This window comes from Amphiprion ocellaris, chromosome 3 (genome assembly GCF_022539595.1).
Source record: "Amphiprion ocellaris isolate individual 3 ecotype Okinawa chromosome 3, ASM2253959v1, whole genome shotgun sequence".
Lineage (NCBI taxonomy): Eukaryota > Metazoa > Chordata > Actinopteri > Pomacentridae > Amphiprion > Amphiprion ocellaris.
This window is the reverse complement of record NC_072768.1, coordinates 9,040,886-9,060,952: the sequence shown is the minus strand read 5'-3', so window position 1 is coordinate 9,060,952 and position 20,067 is coordinate 9,040,886. Positions and strand designations below refer to the sequence as shown.

Sequence of the window (20,067 nt, the reverse complement as noted above, 5' to 3'; positions counted from 1 at the left end):
CAGCAGTACCACCACTTTTTCAAGCTTTCCCAGGCGTCATTGCAACAAGCTTTATTCTTTATCGTTCGCCCTGATTTATCTGTTCTCTGTCTTTGCTACATCAGAGAGAGTGCTCAAACTTCGTGAAGGTGTTGCAGCCGTTCAACCAGACCCATCTCTATGTATGTGGGACAGGAGCCTTTCATCCTGTGTGTTCCTACCTGGAGGTGGGCAAGAAACCAGAGGTACAGGAACATGCCACACTTCCACTATTGTCTCCATTTACTGTAAGATACATAGTATATACTGTAAGAGCTGGACTGAGGTCCATATCATATCACATATAGGAGTTTAAAGTTCTGACTGGCCTCATATACACGAGTCAGAGTGAATTGTCTTCCTAATAAATGATTCGATAAGCACGTGAAAAATGGTTTCAGTCAGCAAAATGAGGTGGAACATTAAACACAGAGTGTCATAGTATGCAGGATTTGCAATACATTACTCTAATATGGAGCTGCTTTCCCTCTGTCTCTCTATCTGTGTGTGTGTGTGTGTGTGTGTGTGTGCACGTTTGAGTGTAAGAGAGGAAAATTACTCTCTTCTCCTCCAAATGTCACTGAGTCAGACCTATAAATGTGAGTTTCCTATTCATTAGAAGGCTATTTACAGACAATTAGAGGAAGGAAATATCTCTGAGAAAACCCATCTACTGTGTATAGATCATAACCCACAGTTGTAATTCATCTGATGGCTTTCGTATGAGTGTCAAGGTCACAGAGTCAAAGACAGCGATGAGATTTATTGTCTTCATTGTTAGTTCTTTCCCTTTACACCATTTTAAACTACAATTGCCTTGCATATTCACTCACATTTCTGTTTGTGCAAGTATGTTATATATATATTTCTAAAACATGTTTTCTGCAGTGTTGAACAATGTGAAAAAAATGCATTTAAAAAAATCTGTTTACTTTAAAGTCAAAAACACAGTCTTTTGTATCATCAAATGTTTGGAAAGCTCATGATTTGAGCATCATTTTCATAAAAGATTGTCATTGTGTCACAACCTGGATTCCATGAAGTCATTACAGCAAAATGAGTTCTACAGAGAAAGTTCTACTCATACCGAGATATTTTTCCCCTGTTTAATTCTCTATTCCAGAAAATAACCCCCTATACCTGTGTGTTTCTTTACATACAGGACAGTGTGTTCAGACTGGAGTCGCATGTAGAGAACGGTCGAGGAAAGAGTCCCTATGATCCCAAGTTGCTCACTGCATCCATGCTAATTGGTGAGTTTAAGACCGGATACACTCTGCCGGTCTTGTGTGTCTTTGAGTAAAGTCATATAAATCCGTGTGAATCCAGAAACACCCTCCGCCTTGCTCTGTCATTGCAGCAGATATATAGGGTGTAAAGTCAGTGTGAATAACAGTACATGGCCATTCCTGTCATTCATTACAAGTGGACCTGCTTTTACACACTGGGAACCCCTCATTGGCAAGACTGTAAACTCTATTTCAATCTGACTATACCCCCTTTAAGTGGTAGGTGTGTGTAGTAGATGACACTTTATTGAGTTTTTTTGCACTAAATCTCAATTTTTTGGCAAATAAAGCAGGACCGTGTGAGCATGCCTTTTCTCTCTACCCCCAATTATTGCCAGTCACATTGTGTTATATCACACCGTTTAACCCAGCAGATGGCCATTTTCCAGCCCATCACCCCTCATCTCCTCTCTCTTTTCTCTCTGTTTTCTCACCAGCATTATTATGTACTCCCCCTGTCTCACACCTCTGTCCTGTCCCTTCTCATCTGACCCACCATCCGTTCATCCTCCCCTCGCTTCCCTTCTCAGCCCCATCTACTGTGTTAATGTCAATTTCACACTCCTGATGTTCATCACGTCTGTCACCGCCTGTGTTCTCTCAGTGCTCGAAGTCTACCTGTACTGCTAAGCCCCCTGAACAATTCCTCAGACTTTTACACCTGCATCGCCTGGGGAAAAATCACTGAAGACTGTTTTCTCATCTGACGTTACTATGCTAACACATTTTATTCCCCCTACTCTCAGATGGGGAGCTGTATGCTGGGACATCAGCGGACTTCATGGGGCGGGACTTTGCCATCTTTCGCACTCTCGGCAAGCATCACCCAATAAGGACAGAACAACACGACTCCCGGTGGCTAAATGGTGAGAGAGACTAGCAATGTCACTCATTGTTTTCATTATGCAGTACTTTTAGCATCTTTAACTTTGCAAACTGACTTTCAAATCTTAGTCTTGTTTTTGTTGGATCTGAGCTCAGCTTTCAACACACTTGACGATAGATGTTCACTGGGTTCCTCAGGGACATGTTAAGACAGTGGATTAATCAAACTGGATCTGCCGTTTGTGGTTTTACGTCCTGTTTATTAAAGAAAACTACTCATTAAACTGAAAAAACTTGTGATACCAATGATATCATATCTAATGCTGCTATTCTGACTCATATAGTTCCACAGAGGTCTCTTCTTCTTTCTATTGTTTGGTACTGTTGGGTCTTAAGATTAATAGTTTTAATGTAGTTACACACTTTTATGAAGATGATACTCAGCTGAACTTGTCTGTCAAAGACAATGATCTCAGCAAATTAATTCTAAATGTGCAGCTCGGCCATGATAGATGGCATCTCAATATGGTACAGAACAATAATAATTCAATAATAATGTCTGTGCAATTATTTAAAATATATTGTGACCATAATTTACAACTCAACTTGCAACCTAAATGAAACTCTGGCCCTATTTTAAGGGGACATTACACATGAATGCAGGTCATTCCAAAGGGCTTTCTTGTTCTTTCCTCTGTATATTATTGAAGTTCATTATTCTCCTGCTTCAGCCGAGGAGCTGTAGCTTGTCTGCACATCGCTCAAAATACTGCAGTCCAAACAAAGTGCAAGAAACACATTATTCATTTGTTGGGCTCTCTCCCATGGAATTTAGGATTCAATATAAAACATTTGTTATTACCTAACACAACTCTATACAGTAAAGCCCCTGAGTGCATGTCTGAAATGTTATCATTATATAGTAACTTTAAGTCTCTCAGACTAACAAGTATTTTTATTGCATATTTCCAGAGCCTGGGTAGAAATGAAGGGATACAGAGCATTTGCTGTCTTTACTGTTCTTCTCTTTACCTACTTCTTAGATTATTAGTTATAAATGCTTTTATTCTTTTTTTTTTTTTTTTTTTTTTACAGTGGAATAATAGTTAAACTTTTACTTTGTTATAAATTTGGATTCACTGATGTCTGGGTGTGTCTTGCAGATCCCAGATTTTTGGGTGTTCATCTGATCCCAGAGAGTGACAACCCAGAAGATGACAAAATCTACCTGTTCTTCAGAGAGAATGCTATGGATGGAGAACATGTAGGAAAGGCCACACATGCTCGCATCGGGCAACTCTGCAAGGTACTCATACACACATATACATGGACACACAGATTGGCCCTCACACAGGAATATTCAGGCATACACAATAGGCAAGAGACAAAGACACACATACTCTCACAGCGACATTTTGTGAAATAGCTTCTGTATCTGGAAAAACACTTGACGGGTGTCTGAGTGGCTTTCATAATGGCAGCTTTCAGGAGCTGTTATTTGTGATTATTTTTAGCCTGGAGAAGAGTGGGCTTTGTTGTGTGTGGTACAATCGCCCCTGAAGACAGAAACCTGAGAGAAATGTTAAATGTCGCTAGAACCTGAGAGGGAAAGACACCATGAATGGCAGCACTGTCATCCTAATGCCAGGCTTTGGCACTGATTGGGTTTGCTACACCCTTCTGCTCCAGGGGATGTTTATGTTAAACCACTGGCCTTGTGTCAGATTTCATGTTCCAAATCCTATTCTTATTCATTAAGCAGGCATTCAGTAAGCTGACTGCAGATCAGTGACTGATGTCCAGCCCCAACCTTCCATTTAGCCGCATATCGTGCCTCCTTCCTAACAGCCTGATTACCCAGAATGTCAGGAATCTGCTCTCCTCAACACAAGACAAGCCATCCATTATGGATGATGTGGTATTAATTTGGCCTATGCATACTTGGACACATTTTAATTTACTGTCGTAAATCACCACTAAGTTTTTATGAGCCCACACTTTGTGCATCTGTGTTTGTGTGCTATATTCTGGGAGGCACAGAGTCACATATTATTTGGATGTGTGCTGAAACATACAATATGGTATGATAGTCGTAGTTCTGCACAGTATCTAAAAATCAATTTTTAACAAAGAAAATACATTTTAACAATGCAAAAGTGACTCTTCTGTTAAAGGATTAGGAGAAAGTACTTTCAATTTTTTCCCCTCAACAATAAAATCTTTTTGTTGTGATTTGAATAAGCTTTCTGGAGTATATCATTAGTCTGACTCATGGATTGTAGACGCTTCAAATCATGCATTTCTCGCTGCTTTCTTCTCCCCTTTTGCTTTTGGATTCGACCGCTTTTAAAATCCTCTGGAACTTGAAAATGGCAGAAAAAAGTTTTGTAGTGGATTTGTATCATGTTATAAGGCATGTCCAAATGGTTCTCTCAGTGGATTTGCCATTTGCCATTTTATTTTGCCAACAAAGTAATTCCCCAACACTATTTTGCAGGGGTACCATCACTGCATCCTGGGCTTAGCACCACCCTAGACAATTGGGATTGGTTTATAGAAATACACACAAGTCAGAGCTTTTTTCCCTTAAAGCTGAATGATAGTGATGTGCAGCCAGCCGGTTCTCCAGCACTGAGGCAGTGTTGTGGAGATAGGTGTGGCAATGTGAGAGTAGTATATCATATATGGGGAGCTGACAGTGTGTCAAAATAATGTTTCTAGGTTTGAAATATGCCTAGTGTCAAGAAAGACGATTCAAGAATGTTCAGTGTCTTCATTAAATCCATTGTCTCAGATCCAATACTCATCATTCACCATGGTATGTACTGTATGTGTGTTGTCATGGAAGTATTAGTTCCTGATGTATTGGCTACATCTAGTATAGTTTTGTGAGGAGTGTGTGTGTTTACATAACTTCTAAACTGAAGGTTTCTAAAAGTTCCTTTTCCTCATAAGTCACATCTTTGCATACTTTACAAGTTCCAGGATGATCCTAGTGACAGTGGGCAGAATTTGTCTCACTTCTGTTCATGTCTGTTTTGTATTATGAATGTAACATTGTGTCTATAGTATGCTTTAAAAGGTGTAAGCTGAAAATGACAGTATCAGTAAGGGTAAACAGATCTCATGCTCTCATCATTCAACTAGAGGGTAATATTCTCAGTCCTCCATCAGCATCCACCTAATGCATTTTTCCACAAAAGGCTTTACTCAAATGCAGAAACTTAAAGAATGCTTTTTTAAAATACCATGACACTGGCATTTAAAAATTGAGTGTAGCTGGAACGGAAAATAAAGCGATAATTGTCTCAGTATTTATGCAATCTTCAAACAAATGAATTTCCTTGGTGCTGAGCTTCTACATGTGATCTGTCCAACAGAATGACCTGGGAGGTCACAGGAGTCTGGTAAATAAGTGGACCACCTTCCTGAAAGCTCGGCTTATTTGCTCGGTGCCTGGCAGCAATGGGATAGACACACACTTTGATGAACTACGTGAGTGACTGCACGTGCCGCTTGTGCTGCTTTGCACATTATATCCTGAAGATGAAATGCCACCTTTTCAGTGGAAACTACTGTCTGTAATATATACTGCCTTCTCTTTGATGTTCAGAGGATGTTTTCCTCATGAGCACCAAGGATCCCAAGAGCCCGATCATCTATGGCGTATTTACGACTTCCAGGTACTGTCATGACATTGGAGTAGTTTTGTCCAAATCCTTTGATTGTATCTTTTGCTTTTTCATCAAGAATAAACCCTGTTTTTATCGTTAATTTCATTAGCAACATCTTCAAAGGCTCAGCTGTGTGTATGTACAGCATGACAGACATCAGGAGAGTGTTTCTGGGTCCATACGCTCACAGAGATGGACCTAACTACCAGTGGGTGCCCTTCCAAGGACGTGTTCCCTATCCACGGCCTGGCACAGTGAGCACAGTATACTCTTTATAGGAGTATGAGCTTAACATGTGCATTATAAACTGTGTTCGGTGCTCTTTTATGTCCTACTGTAACAGTTAAAATAACATTTTTTTCTCCATAGTGTCCAAGCAAGACATTTGGTGGATTTGATACAACCAAGGACCTCCCTGATGAAGTCGTAACTTTTGCCAGGAGCCATCCAGCCATGTTTAACCCTGTCTACCCTATTAACAATCGACCCATTATAGTCAAAACAGATGTGGATTATCAGTTCACCCAGATAGTGGTGGATAAAGTCGAAGCAGAAGATGGCCAGTATGACGTTATGTTCATAGGCACAGGTATACAATTACATATACATATAACATATGAAATTGCATAAATAATATACACGTATTAAACTCAAGCACTGCCACAATAAATGACTGGTGGACTAATTAAGAGGCAAAGTGAGTGAGTAGACACCACAGAGTAGTATTAAATCAAGATGTGTGCTTTAATTGTGTCCTAGATATGGGAACGATTCTGAAAGTGGTGTCCATCCCCAGAGGCTCCTGGCATGACTTAGAAGAAGTCCTATTAGAAGAAATGACAGTCTTCAGAGTAAGTTATTCTGCCATCCCTTATACTACTTCTTAAGGGGATTGTAGAAACCATAAGAATGTGTGGTAAAACTGATATTCTTCTGTTTTATTTGCTACAGGACCCAACAGCCATTACAGCCATGGCACTTTCAACAAAACAGGTATACACTGAAGCATTAAATGTGATTAAACATAAGTACCATCATCTCCTGTTGTTGTGTTGTTGTTGATCTGGCTGCTGTAATCATGAATTTCCTAGTTCGAGTTTTCTTTCTATTAGCTATAGCGGCAGGTGCAATAGAGCAAAACACTGCAGTCAATGTAGTCACACTGAAAATAAAATTACGTAATAATTGCAGGGAAGGCTGAAGAGAGGTTTACTCAATTTCAGTGCAGAGAAATGTGCAGAAATGGCATAAAATAGAAAAAAATCTTACAAACGACGACTGTTTCCACCATGTGTTTGTCGAAAACCTGTCTGAGAAAACCTTTCCTTATAGGTGACACACCTTGCTTAGGGGTTGAAAGAGAGAACAAAGGCACGTTTGTCTACTCCATTTAAACACTTTGAGATGAACCAACGTGTTATCTCACAAAGATCTCAATTGTTGGCTTTTGAGCAACAGTTTTACTTGTCAACTTAAATGGCAGGGAGAGAAAAGACGAGTCCGCTAATTGACAGGTAGGAGGGAGTGGAGCACCTGCAGTAAAAATGTCCACATCTCTGACTTGTAATCTGAAACAAACATAACTGTGTTACCTAAAGCCCACTATGCCACCAAACCCCCGAACTTAAATCGTTGCTTCTAAAACATCATAAATCTGAATATCTTAATTTTAATAAATTTTTTCTCTTCACAGCAACAACTGTACCTGGGCTCAAACATTGGCGTGTCTCAGATGCCTCTGCACCGGTGTGAGGTTTATGGGAAGGCCTGCGCTGAATGCTGCCTGGCAAGAGACCCTTATTGTGCATGGGATGGCACAGAATGTTCTCGATACTTTCCCATGGCTAAGAGGTAGTGAATGCAGACTCCATGTTCGTACTTGTCGTGTTGCCATCCTGTCACTGAGTTTTTGAAGCTGCTTAACATCTTGTTCACAGCAGCTTTAAATGCTTGAGAAAGTTTTAAAGCTGGCTTACAATGCCTATTATATCTCTAATAACTGATATTTAAACACATCTGGTTGAATCTTGAAGCGAAACACGGCACAAATGCACAATTAGCACTTGGGCCTCAAATATAGCTTAATGTAAATATTTCCAAAACAAAAATCAATATATGTTCATCTGACCAACCTGCTTTAGATTTAAACACCCCAAGAGTAGATCACATGTCAGAATGAAGCTTGTTTAAGAATTATGTATGTTTAACATACTGCCTGTGCTGTATCTGAGGGAGATCAAACCTGATTATACTGTATAAAAGGGTTTTCACGTCCAGATTGAGGACATATGCAGGCAGGCTAAAATTTTGCACTAGAGCTGAGGCACACTTATAGTGAAGGCTTTGTTTATTTGCCAAACCCCCCTAAAGGTATATGTTCATGTTTCTACCAGAAAGCTAGAAATATAACCTGCCTCATGTGTTTACTGTAAATGAGAACCAATGTCAGCGATGTCTGGAGGCTGCCTGGGTGAACCAGGGGTGAGGGAGGTGTTAGAGGTTCGGTGGTAGTGTGGTTATAGTAGGGGACTGATGGTGTGTGTTTGTATTATGTGTGTGTGCTTTGTGTGCAGCCTCCCACTCACGGCTTCACGGGGCTTATTGATTTAAACGCTAGCTGCACAGGATCCTGTTCTCACTGTTAGTTGGACTCTAGAGTCCTACACTCAGAACTAAACCAGCACCGAGAAAGCTCTTACCTCCAATTACCGGCACACAGGCTCTGGGTTAGAACAATGGAAGGCAGACGGGGGAGAAATTACCAGTTTGCTTTGGTGTCTCCATAGCTGCTTCAGTTATTGTTTATAGAAAATATCCTCAGGGTAGTGTTTGACACTAAACATGAAACTCCATCTCTTCTGTATCTGTAACCCAGAGAGACGACAGGCTGGAGTGATTGATTAATTTTGGATTCCTCTGTCAAACACACCCTGTAATTAAAGATTTTCTACCGAGCTATGGGCTGCCTGCTGTTTATCTGTTTGTGTTGGCCTCCACTACTGCTGCATATCAAAACCTCATTCAAATACCCACCTACACACACAGAAACTCACTGAACATCTATATTTTTGTCTCTCACTCACACACAGACACACAGACACACACACAGACACACACAGACACACACACACATGTTCAAAGTCTCTGCTGACTCATGAAGGTGTTATATTTGTGTTTCTGCAGGAGAACAAGGAGGCAAGATATCAGGAACGGAGACCCACTCACACAGTGCTCAGATCTGCAACACCACGGTACATTTACAGAAAAAAGAAATTTTTCTCACAAACTGTGATATAATCCAGGCAATGTGCAACAAAATATGTGTGCTAATTGGGTTTCAGACATTGTAACTCCAAATGGTTCGCTGAAGCAAATACCAAATCACAGCATGTCTGTTTTCAGTGGCTTTGAATGGTCTCAAAGCAGATGCTGGCCATTCCTGACATGATCAAAAGAGTAGAGAAGCCAGCTGAATGTGTGTGGCGTTGTATTTGCGAGTTTTATGTGTTTTCTGGTGGTGTGAAGATTAGGGTCGGTCCATGTGAAGCTTATAATTAACATGGTCAAGATTCCTCCAAGCCTCCTCTCTGTCGCCAAGCCCTCCAGTCTGCTCCCCTATCAGTGGCCTTAGTCCCAAAACAGGACCCGACTGTGGTCTAATATACTCACTCGAGTGTTTAAGTACATTTTTTTGTCATTTAACTGAAAAAGACAAAAGAAAAATGCTGGAAATTTGAGTAAGAGTTCAGAGAAACAAAAAATATTACCTGTTGCCACTCTGATAGCGAAGGCGACACCACTTTTAATTGCACGTTTTGGCAAAAGATCTCATATACAAGCCAAAATGTAAGTGTTTTGAGAAAATTCTGTAATATATACTAGACTTCACTGGAGTTTGAATTGCTAAATACACAATAAGATAAGACCAGACCACATGAAAACTCTACAAAGCATTGCAAAAGCTCGACTCACAGGCTATTTCTTGCCAGTGGCTGCCACTGTGGTGGGAGCTGCCTATTCAGCACATGATTAAGTGTGATAAGAAAAGAGACAGCATTTTGTGACAAAGTAATGTGAAATGCAGTCCCCGAACACAGGCAGTAATTGGAGAACAACCTTTTTTTGTGTGTTTTTTTTTGTCACAGAGAAAAGTACAAAAACAGAGAGAGGGATTTGAAAGTCACAAAGACTGGCTTTATAGAGCCGTTTCTAACCTTTTCCCTGTAAAATAAATGACTGTACATAGCATTCCATCACAGCCACATCCAGAAATGTCAGATACCAGAAATTTACTTGAACGGCTTTGTGTGGCTAATTTGGATTTGACTTATTTTTCTAGATGAACTAAGCGGACAGACGATCCTCCTGGATAAGACCGTGTATGGAGTGGAGAATAGCAGCACCTTCCTTGAATGTAGCCCCAAGTCCCAGAGAGCCATGACATACTGGCAGTATCAGCACTCTGCTGATGACCGCAAACAAGAGGTTGGCTCCACCTCAGCACAAACTTAATCTGTTTTGTTGAAATAAACTTAGATACAGATCTGTCTACAGGGAAAGTACTTCTTAATAAGAAGACATTGCATTAGACAATACAGTATCATTTTATTTATATGCAGTGCCATAGTTTCTCAAGTGAAATAAATTTATTGTAATTAAAACAGAAATGTGCACCATAGCATATCAGATTTTTGAGCAACAAGATATCATGATAGCTTATTTTGATGTGCTGAATCTCATTTCTTTTCTGTCTTTATCTCTTTGTCCTTCACTCTGTCTCCATCGCCTCCAATTTTCTCACTCTGCAGATCAAATCAGAAGAACGTTTTATCCGCACGGAGCAAGGCCTCCTGATTCGTACTCTGAACAAGAAGGATTCAGGAATCTACCTGTGCCAGGCGGTGGAACACGGCTTCATGCAGACTGTTCTAAAGGTTAACTTGGAGGTCATCGACACGGACCGCCTGGAGGATCTTCTGCATCGTGATGAAGAGGCAGCAGCCAGTGTCCCGGCTCAGGACTTTTCCTCGCCAAGAGAAACCCCCAATCAAAAGCTTTGGTACAGAGACTTTCTGTCTTTGGTCAATCACCCGACCCTGAATAGCGTGGACGAGTTCTGTGAGCAGGTTTGGAAACGGGAGAGAAAGCACAGGAAGCAGAAAGCTCACCTGGTGCAGCAAGTTCAACTACACCAGCAGCAGCAGCAGCAGAAGGTTGTGATGAACCCTCACAACCACATGCATGCTCAGGGGCTGGCAGCCAAGTGGAAACACCTGCAGGAGAGGCAGAAGGGACGCAACCGCAGGACCCATGAACTGGAGAGGGCTCCCCGCAGTGTCTGACCTACAGAGCTTGACTTTTAGCACTGAGACTTGAAACCACACCCATTCTGTAAACCTGATTAACTTATCATGTTTTTCGTCCTTCATTCTGAGATACAGACTTCTTCCACAAAGACTGGATAGAAAAGTAAAGCTGCAAAATGCGCCCCTGGTCTGCCAGCTGGTGTGTTCTGTGCGTGGGCAGCCATGTTTACAGAACGCCAGCGTGGAGGACTGCAGGAAACAGGATGTTGTATCACCCCAGTTTATTGAAGCATATTATCTCAGCTGGCCTCTGTGGCCCTGAACTCTACAGAGGGACAGTGTCAACCAGCACAAGAACTGGATGCATTTACCCACACTACAGACACGATTGACTCTTTGTGGAGATGGCTGTGGCAATGGCATTGTGTCATGGCATGTTAGTTAGCTGTCGTTGTCAGTGTGCAGATGAGTAGGTACCTAAAAAGACGTGAACATGTCTTTTCTACGACGTCATTATGAAATGTGGGTGAGATTCTATTAAAACAACAGTCTGGAGAATAAACTGACCTGCAGTGGAATCACAACAGCAAAATAAGTGAAGCTGATGAAAAGGACACTATGGAATATGATCATTTTTGGTATTATTACTGGGTAAATCAGCCAACAGGAGAAATATAAATGCCCAAGCACTGCAAGAAACTAGGAGGAACAGTCATTATTTGATCAACAAATCTAATTATGTAACAACGATGTGTAAATATTGTATTCTACGATGTCTCCTCATACTAAAGGGAATGGCTTGCAGTCGTCTAGTTGCTTCATGTTGTTTTACCCAGAATAGAAATGTATTTAAGAAAAAGTCTGTCAAAAAACAGTTGTAAACAGGGAGATTTTGTACTAGTTTGTGTGTCTATGCCCTAGATAAGCTTCCCGAACAAAGACAGGTTTGATTTTTTGTTTACTTTGTCGTTACATTTTTTGTTAATCACCATCTTTCTATTCTCAACATTTATAAGTATAGTGTCACTTTATATGGAGGTCTGCCAGCTGCATCATATCAGTGGGCAAAACGTCACACTGAGTTCTTCCATGTTTATTTAATTATATTTTGTATACAATTTGTTTCCACTACTTGTGTATTTATTGATATACAGCTCTGTGCATTATGAAAATATTTTTTGATGTGCAGACTTTTTTTTTTCTTTTTGCAATTTATCATTTGGTTTTTATTAATTTGATTTACAGGACCAACCTTGTACAAAAAGAAAACAAACAAAAAAAACTGTATTATCACAAATACTGTAGTAAGACTGGACGTTATTTGTCAGTTTTGGTCAACATCACCTGCATTACATATCAAATACGCTGAGCAATAAGCCAGTATACATACTGTATTTTTCTTCCACATTTATTGCCTCATATCCATATTCTTCACAGGCAGTGCACTGTGACAGCTTCATTTCACTGCATGTAACATAAAAAAAAGAAACTTTAGTTTTCCCTGGGCTGCACAGTGGGTTTGGTGGTTAGCACTGTTGCCTTGCAGCTAGAAGATCCCCGGTTTGCGTCCTGGCCTTCAGGGGATCTTTCTGCATGGAGTTTGCATGTTCTCCCTGTGCATGCGTGTGTTTTCTCTGGGTACTCTGGTTTTCTCCACAGTCCAAAAACATGCTCAGGTTAATTGGCAACTCTAAATTGATCGTAGAATACGAGTGTGATTGTTTGTCTCTGAGTAGCCCTGTGATAGTCTGGTGACCTGTCCAGGGTGTCCCCTGCCTTCACCCTAAGTCAGCTGGGATAGACTCCAGCTCCCCTGCGATGCTAATGAGGATTAAGCAGTGTATAGATAATGGACGGATAGTTTTTCCAGTATACAATATCATTTTATTAGACAATGCACACACAAACACAAACCTGGAATGTAGCTGTGAACATCATGTAAATATAAAATAGTATGGTCTATGTTTGACAAATATGACACTACGTACTAGTGCATGTGAATACTATTGTAGTGTTCCTGTTTTGCTATGGCGATGATATACTAGTCTGATGTTGTCACTGTTAAGTTGTTGTTTGCTTACGCAGTACACAATAGTTACTACTTCAAAGATGTACATACTATTTCTGTTAGGACTCTAAACTGTATACTTGATATAAATAAGAACTAAACAGGATCTCTCTATGGATCGCAATGTCCACAGACCACTTTGCAACACAACCATATGTCAGATAATCTTGTGTCATGAGTGTTTGCAAGCTTCATCTACTTTGGGGAGATCATTACAAAGGAAGATGAGAAACAGTTGAGGCCAGCCTTAAGATATTTTTGGCTAACGAAACAAGTTGAACACCAGAGTTGTGGATTATGATAAGATCATCATCATAAAGAGAAAATGTAGGGGACCTGTCTTGGAAGTGAGGAAATTAAGTGCTGATGTTGCTGCTTTTTGGCATGATGATGATGATGGTGGTGATGTATTCTACTGATCTAATAAATGTGTCTTCATAAAGTGCTGCCTTCATTCAATCTGTTTTTAATATGGTATGTTCTGCTGCTATTATGGTATATAGCAAATTCCTGCAGCGTAGACTATCAGATTAGATTTTCGATCACCTTGCTGTGTATATTTCCATATTAATGAGGAAAACTTTTAATAACTTGTATAACTTATCCTTAATATTAGGATTTATTACTTGTCTTTTCTCCACCTTGACAAGAGCTGTATACTGACAGAGAAAGTTGGCTAATTAGTGATTTAACTAGCAGAAGCAATTAACATGACTGTTAAATATATTAAAAATCAATGTGATTTAAAGAGACAGCCCAAGTGTCTCTTCTACTGGGTGTTGGAAATGAAGCCATGTACTATGGTGTGCCTCAGGCAGTAGAGGAATTACTGTAAGTTGATATTAAGACCTTGATGGGTGATGTGGTTTGAATAATACATGAGATCCCCACATTCTCTTATTGATGCTAAGCTATTATTTGCATACTGAAAGTAGCTAGTGGTTAAAGTAACATTTGAACTTGGCTTCCTATGTCTGCAACTCAAGCAGAATCAGTACAAAGAAAGACCAAAAATCAGTTCTCAAGGGTTTCACAGAACTGTCTTCGTAAATCCTGCAACAAAATATCAACTGTGCTGTACTACTGCCCTCTGGTGGCTATAACCTGAAAACACATACTTATTAATAGATGGAAAAAGTGATTTCACTTTTCCATCTGTTTCTACAGCATATGTGTTTGGTATAAATATGGCCACCCTGAGGCTCACATTAAAAAACACAACATATTTCTTACTATTATCACACCTGAGTTTCTGTTGACATTTTCAGTTCAAGGTCTAAGGCCAGCCAGTGTATGTCTCCCCTGGGCTCTGACCTTGACCTCTGTAGTCAATTCAAGTGCTGCTGTGGGTGTATATTTTGGCAATTATATTTTCCGTTCTGAAACGGGTATTGAAAAACAATAAACGAGTGGTTATTTGCTTTTCGTTTGAAAATACAAAAATTAAAATAGAAATACAAGGCGTTTTTCCTTTTCATGATCAAAAGGGATATATGATTTTTTTTTAAAAAAATGCTTTGATTTTCGTTTTATATTTAGAATAACAAGAAAGTAAATCAGTAAGAGACAGAAACGAAAAAAGGTCAGTTTTTTCATTTTCTGAGACCGGAAGTGGTCATCAGCAAGTGTGGAGCCAAACAGAGTACGGTGCATAGACTGTACATACATTTTTTTTCGTGAGTTTTCATGGTCAAAATGAGAGATCAGGTGGCCGATCTTAAAATAAATCAATATTGATTTTTTTTATAGAGCGTTAAAGTTTTGCGAAGCCAGGGGGCGGGACTACTTGATTGACAGTCCGGTCTGGAACGACTGACAGGTCCTATGGAGGAAGCAGCAGAGACTCTGCTCTCCTCGTTTGGATTAATTCTGATATAATAACTGTTGGTTTATTTATCGGTGGAGCAGCAGAACATTTTTCACAGACAGTTTTCCTGCCCGTTGGCTTGTTTTAACCAGTTTTCTACCTTCGGCTGATTCTACCAGCAGACACTGAAAGGACTTTAATAGTTTGGTAAGTAAATGTTTATTTTCGTATCGGTGCCGCTTGTAATGCACTTTATATGCAACTTTAGTGTCAGATGTAATGTGTGCCATGCACTCCAGATGTTGGTGGAGTTTGTTTCAGTGTGTGCTGACCAGAGAAGAAAGCTAGCATAGTAAATATTAGCTTTAATGTTAGCGATGCTAACCGAGCTAGCTGCTCAGTTGTAGCCTGATTAAAGCTAACGCAGCATCAAGCTAATGTGTTGAGTTTCATGTAAACAGCTGAAGTGTGTTGTGTTCCTGTAATGTGGTTCGTTAAGTTCATAAAACTGTGGCTGGTTGACATGAATGTAACGTTCAGGAAAATTAAATGTGATTAAAACAGTAACGTTAATGTTCTAGTTGTCAGTAATCAGCTTTAATTTGACACTAAAAAACTCTGATAGTTTTAAATATCAGTTTCATTAATTTGTTGAAAATTGTCTCATTTGTTGTTGTGATGTTGCTGCTGATTCATTAAAAGCAGATGATCCGTGTTGAAGATACGTTTAGTTCTAGTATCAGAAGTACAAGAAGGAAAATGGAAGTTTAGTTCTGTTACGTCAAAGATTTCAGGATTAAAATAACTAAATGAGTCTTTATGCCTCAAACTTTATTTTTACAATAAAGAAGTAATGAAATAATCACAAATAATAAAAATATAAATAGCAGAGAAAACCTGAGAGAATAATTTCCTGAAAAGTCTGTGAAGGAAAACCAGCTTTTTATCCTGAAAGATCAGAATCAACTCCAACATCTGCATCTGACAGCATCAAGTCAACCAGAAAGAAAAGAAAAAAGAAAATGACTTCTTTCTGATCGCTGCTGTTCCGCTGCTCACAGTCTGCTGCTGTCATTCTTCACATTAATTGTCGACTTTTAAACTCTGCTTTGGAGTGTGACAGTGTCGTCAGTGATGTGGAGAGTGAAGTTTCCGTTTCACCCACAGCGTGCTTGAGGGCAGCCGGGTCAGACTTGATGTTTGAAATACTGACCGACAGCTCAGATTTAACTGTCTGTAGTTCTGTTTTGATGGGGGTTAAACTTTCACTCAAAGCCGCCAGGAGCTGGACCTTTAAAATAACGGCCGTCTCGTTACAGAGTGAAAGTAGCAGTTCCTCCTTAAGGTCAGAGATTGCAGCATCTGAGGGCCTCTTCAAAAGAAGACGTAGTTGATGAAGGCGTTCTGGAGCAGGACCAGAAAGACCACGACCAAGCAGCCTTGAGATCTTAGGCAGCGTCTCCCTGAGGTGGGTGTCAACGGTGTTCACGGTCAGGTCTGTGGTAATCTTGTCAAAAAACAAAACAGAAAAAAATCTAGATTATAAATCAACATGTAACCAAAGCACTCTGTGTATAACGCCATAGTATAGGATGTAGTTCAGAAAATGTCAAAGTATAGTATACTTTTCAAGAAAAACATAGTATGGCCTGTAGTTCATAGTATAGCATGTCGGCAAAAAAACCCAACTGTTTATTATATGGTTCAAAAATTGCAAAATGATAGGATGTTGCCTAAAATGGTCATGTATCATATGTGGTTCAAAAAATGTCATAGTGCAGTATCTTGTCAAAATAGTATGTTTTTCAAGAAAACATCAGAGTATATGTCGTCTAAAAAATGCCATAGAATAATATTTCATTGCACAAGTAAAAGTATAGTAATTTTTAAAACTGTTCAAATTCTTATATGTATAAAAAAAAAGTAAAACAAACAAAAAACATCATAGTAATATATCAATTTAAAAAGCCTATATTATAGAGTGTCGCCCAACAAACGTCATAGTATAGCATGTCGCTCTAAAAACGTCATCGTATGGCCTTTGGTCCAAAAAACGTCATAGTACAGCATGTCGCTCTAACAACGTCATAGTATAGCATGTCACCCAAAAAACGTCATAGTATAGCATGTCGTCCAAAAAACATCATGGTATAGCATGTCGCTCAAAAAACATAGTATATCCTTTGGTCCAGAAAATGTCACAGCATAGTATGTCGTCTAAAAAACATCATGGTATAGCATGTCGCTCTAAAAATGTCATAGTATAGCATGTCACTCTAAAAACGTCATAGTATAGCATGTCACCCAAAAAACGTCATAGTATAGCATGTCACTCTAAAATTGTCATATACCTTGTACAGGACCTGAGGCTCAAAAACAGAGAACTTTTGGACGAAATACAACACTATGACGTTTTTGGTCAAATTTTGGACGACATACTATACTATGACGTTTTTGGTGATATTTTGGACGAAATACTATACTATGGCCTTTTTGTTAACTATTTAACTTCAAACACTGTGTTCTATGAAGCTGCACCGTTTTATTAAAGAAAAAAACTCTTTCAGGAGAGTTGTGCATTATTTTCCCGACCTTTCTGTGACATTCAGCCGGACAGCTTACTAAACTATGACATTTTTGGTGACTTTTCGGACGACATACTAAACTATGACGTTTTTGGTCGGCCGCCTTTACATTATTTCATCATATGGCACGTTTTTACAACACGTTGAAAAATTGCATTTTTTTTTTCAACATAGTATACTATGGCGTTTTTTTTGCACCAAACTTCATGATGTTTTTTTTTCAAAGAAAACCTTTCTGGAGTGTTTTTCATTGCCCACTTTACATTATTTCATCATATGGCACGTTTTTACAATGCGTTGAAAAATCGCATTTTTTTTTCGACATAGTATACTATGGTGTTTTTTTGCGCCAAACTTCATGATGTTTTTTTATCAAAGAAAACCTTTCTGGAGTGTTTTTCACGGCCTCCTTTACATTATTTCATCATATGGCAGGTTTTTACAACATGTTGAAAAATCCCTTTTTTTTTTCGACATAGTATACTATGGCGTTTTTTGGCGCCAAAATTCATGATGATTTTTTTTTTCAAAGAAAACCTTTCTGGAGTGTTTTTCACGGCCTCTTTTACATCATTTCATCATATGGGACGTTTTTACATGTTGAAAAGTCACATTTTTTTTCGACATAGTATACTGTGGCATTTTTTTTTTTCACCAAAATTCATGATGATTTTTTTTGAAAGAAAACCTTTCTGGAGTGTTTTTTATGGCCTCCTTTACATTATTTCATCATATGGCACGTTTTTACAAAATGTTGAAAAATCGCATTTTTTTTCGACATAGTATAGTAAGGCGTTTTTTTGCGCCAAAATTCATGATTTCTTTTTTTTTTCAAAGAAACCCTTTCTGGAGTGTTTTTCACGGCCTCTTTTACATCATTTCATCATATGGGACGTTTTTACATGTTGAAAAGTCACATTTTTTTTCGACATAGTATACTATGGCATTTTTTTGCACCAAAATTCATGATGATTTTTTTTTTTGAAAGAAAACCTTTCTGGAGTGTTTTTTATGGCCTCCTTTACATTGTTTCATCATATGGCACGTTTTTACAACATGTTGAAAAATGACATTTTTCGACATAGTACTATGGCGTTTTTTTTTGCGCCAAAATTCATGATGATTTTTTTTTAAAGAAAACCTTTCTTGAGAGTTTTTCATGGCCTCCTTTACATTATTTCATCATTTGGCATGTTTTCACAACATGTTGAAAAACAACATTTTTCGACATAGTATACTATGTCGTGTTTTTTGCGCCAAAATTCATGATGATTTTTTTTTTTTTAAAGAAAACCTTTCTGGAGTGTTTTTTATGGCCTCCTTTACATTATTTCATCATATGGCATGTTTTTACAACATGTTTGAAAAGTTCGCCTTTTTTTTCGACATAGTATAGTAAGGCATTTTTTTTTGCGCCAAAATTCATGATGCTTTTTTTTTTCAAAGAAAACCTTTCTGGAGTGTTTTTTCATGGCCTCCTTTACATTATTTCATCATATGGCATGTTTTTACAACATGTTTGAAAAGTTGCCTTTTTTTTCGACATAGTATACTATGGCGTTTTTTGGCGCCAAAATTCATGATGATTTTTTTTTTCAAAGAAAACCTTTCTGGAGTGTTTTTCACGGCCTCTTTTACATCATTTCATCATATGGGACGTTTTTACATGTTGAAAAGTCACATTTTTTTTCAACATAGTATACTGTGGCATTTTTTTTTTTTCACCAAAATTCATGATGATTTTTTTTGAAAGAAAACCTTTCTGGAGTGTTTTTTATGGCCTCCTTTACATTATTTCATCATTTGGCATGTTTTCACAACATGTTGAAAAATGACATTTTTAGACATAGTATACTATGGCCTTTTTTGCGCCAAAATTCATGATGAGTTTTTTTTGAAAGAAAACCTTTCTGGAGTGTTTTTCACGGCCTCCTTTACATTATTTCATCATATGGCACGTTTTTACAACATGTTGAAAAATGACAGTTTTCGACAAAGTATACTATGGCGTTTTTTTGCACCAAAATTCATGATGATTTTCTTTTGGAAAGAAAACCTTTCTGGAGTGTTTTTCGTGGCCTCCTTTACATTATTTCATCATATGGCACGTTTTTACAACATGTTTGAAAAATGGCATTTTTTTTCGACATAGTATAGTAAGGCGTTTTTTTTGTGCCAAAATTCATGATGATTTTTTTTTTCAAAGAAAACCTTTCTGGAGTGTTTTTCACGCCCTCCTTTACATTATTTCATCATATGGCACGTTTTTACAACATGTTTGAAAAATCGCATTTTTTTTCGACATAGTATAGTAAGGCGTTTTTTTGGTGCCAAAATTCATGATGTTTTTTTTTTCAAAGAAAACCTTTCTGGAGTGTTTTTCACGGCCTCTTTTACATCATTTCATCATATGGGACGTTTTTACATGTTGAAAAGTCACATTTTTTTTCGACATAGTATACTATGGCATTTTTTTTGCACCAAAATTCATGATG

The 20,067-nt window shown here is 38.6% G+C and overlaps 1 protein-coding gene across 4 annotated transcripts in view; it reads left to right on the top strand.

Annotated features, from left to right (window-relative positions):
• Positions 1 to 13,622, top strand: part of sema3ab (sema domain, immunoglobulin domain (Ig), short basic domain, secreted, (semaphorin) 3Ab) — a 67,745-nt gene extending 54,123 nt beyond the window's left edge. For all 4 annotated transcript variants that reach the window (XM_055009266.1, XM_055009267.1, XM_035952129.2 and 1 more), the window contains 14 exons: positions 105 to 224; positions 1,181 to 1,271; positions 2,054 to 2,173; positions 3,296 to 3,438; positions 5,513 to 5,627; positions 5,746 to 5,815; positions 5,916 to 6,060; positions 6,176 to 6,395; positions 6,566 to 6,657; positions 6,758 to 6,799; positions 7,500 to 7,657; positions 8,990 to 9,057; positions 10,146 to 10,291; positions 10,615 to 13,622. In XM_055009266.1, coding sequence (XP_054865241.1) covers positions 105 to 224; positions 1,181 to 1,271; positions 2,054 to 2,173; positions 3,296 to 3,438; positions 5,513 to 5,627; positions 5,746 to 5,815; positions 5,916 to 6,060; positions 6,176 to 6,395; positions 6,566 to 6,657; positions 6,758 to 6,799; positions 7,500 to 7,657; positions 8,990 to 9,057; positions 10,146 to 10,291; positions 10,615 to 11,148 — 2,064 coding nt within the window. In that variant the 3' untranslated portion in view covers positions 11,149 to 13,622. The remainder of the gene's footprint in view (positions 1 to 104; positions 225 to 1,180; positions 1,272 to 2,053; positions 2,174 to 3,295; positions 3,439 to 5,512; positions 5,628 to 5,745; positions 5,816 to 5,915; positions 6,061 to 6,175; positions 6,396 to 6,565; positions 6,658 to 6,757; positions 6,800 to 7,499; positions 7,658 to 8,989; positions 9,058 to 10,145; positions 10,292 to 10,614) is intronic.
• The last annotated feature ends 6,445 nt before the right edge of the window (positions 13,623 to 20,067 follow it).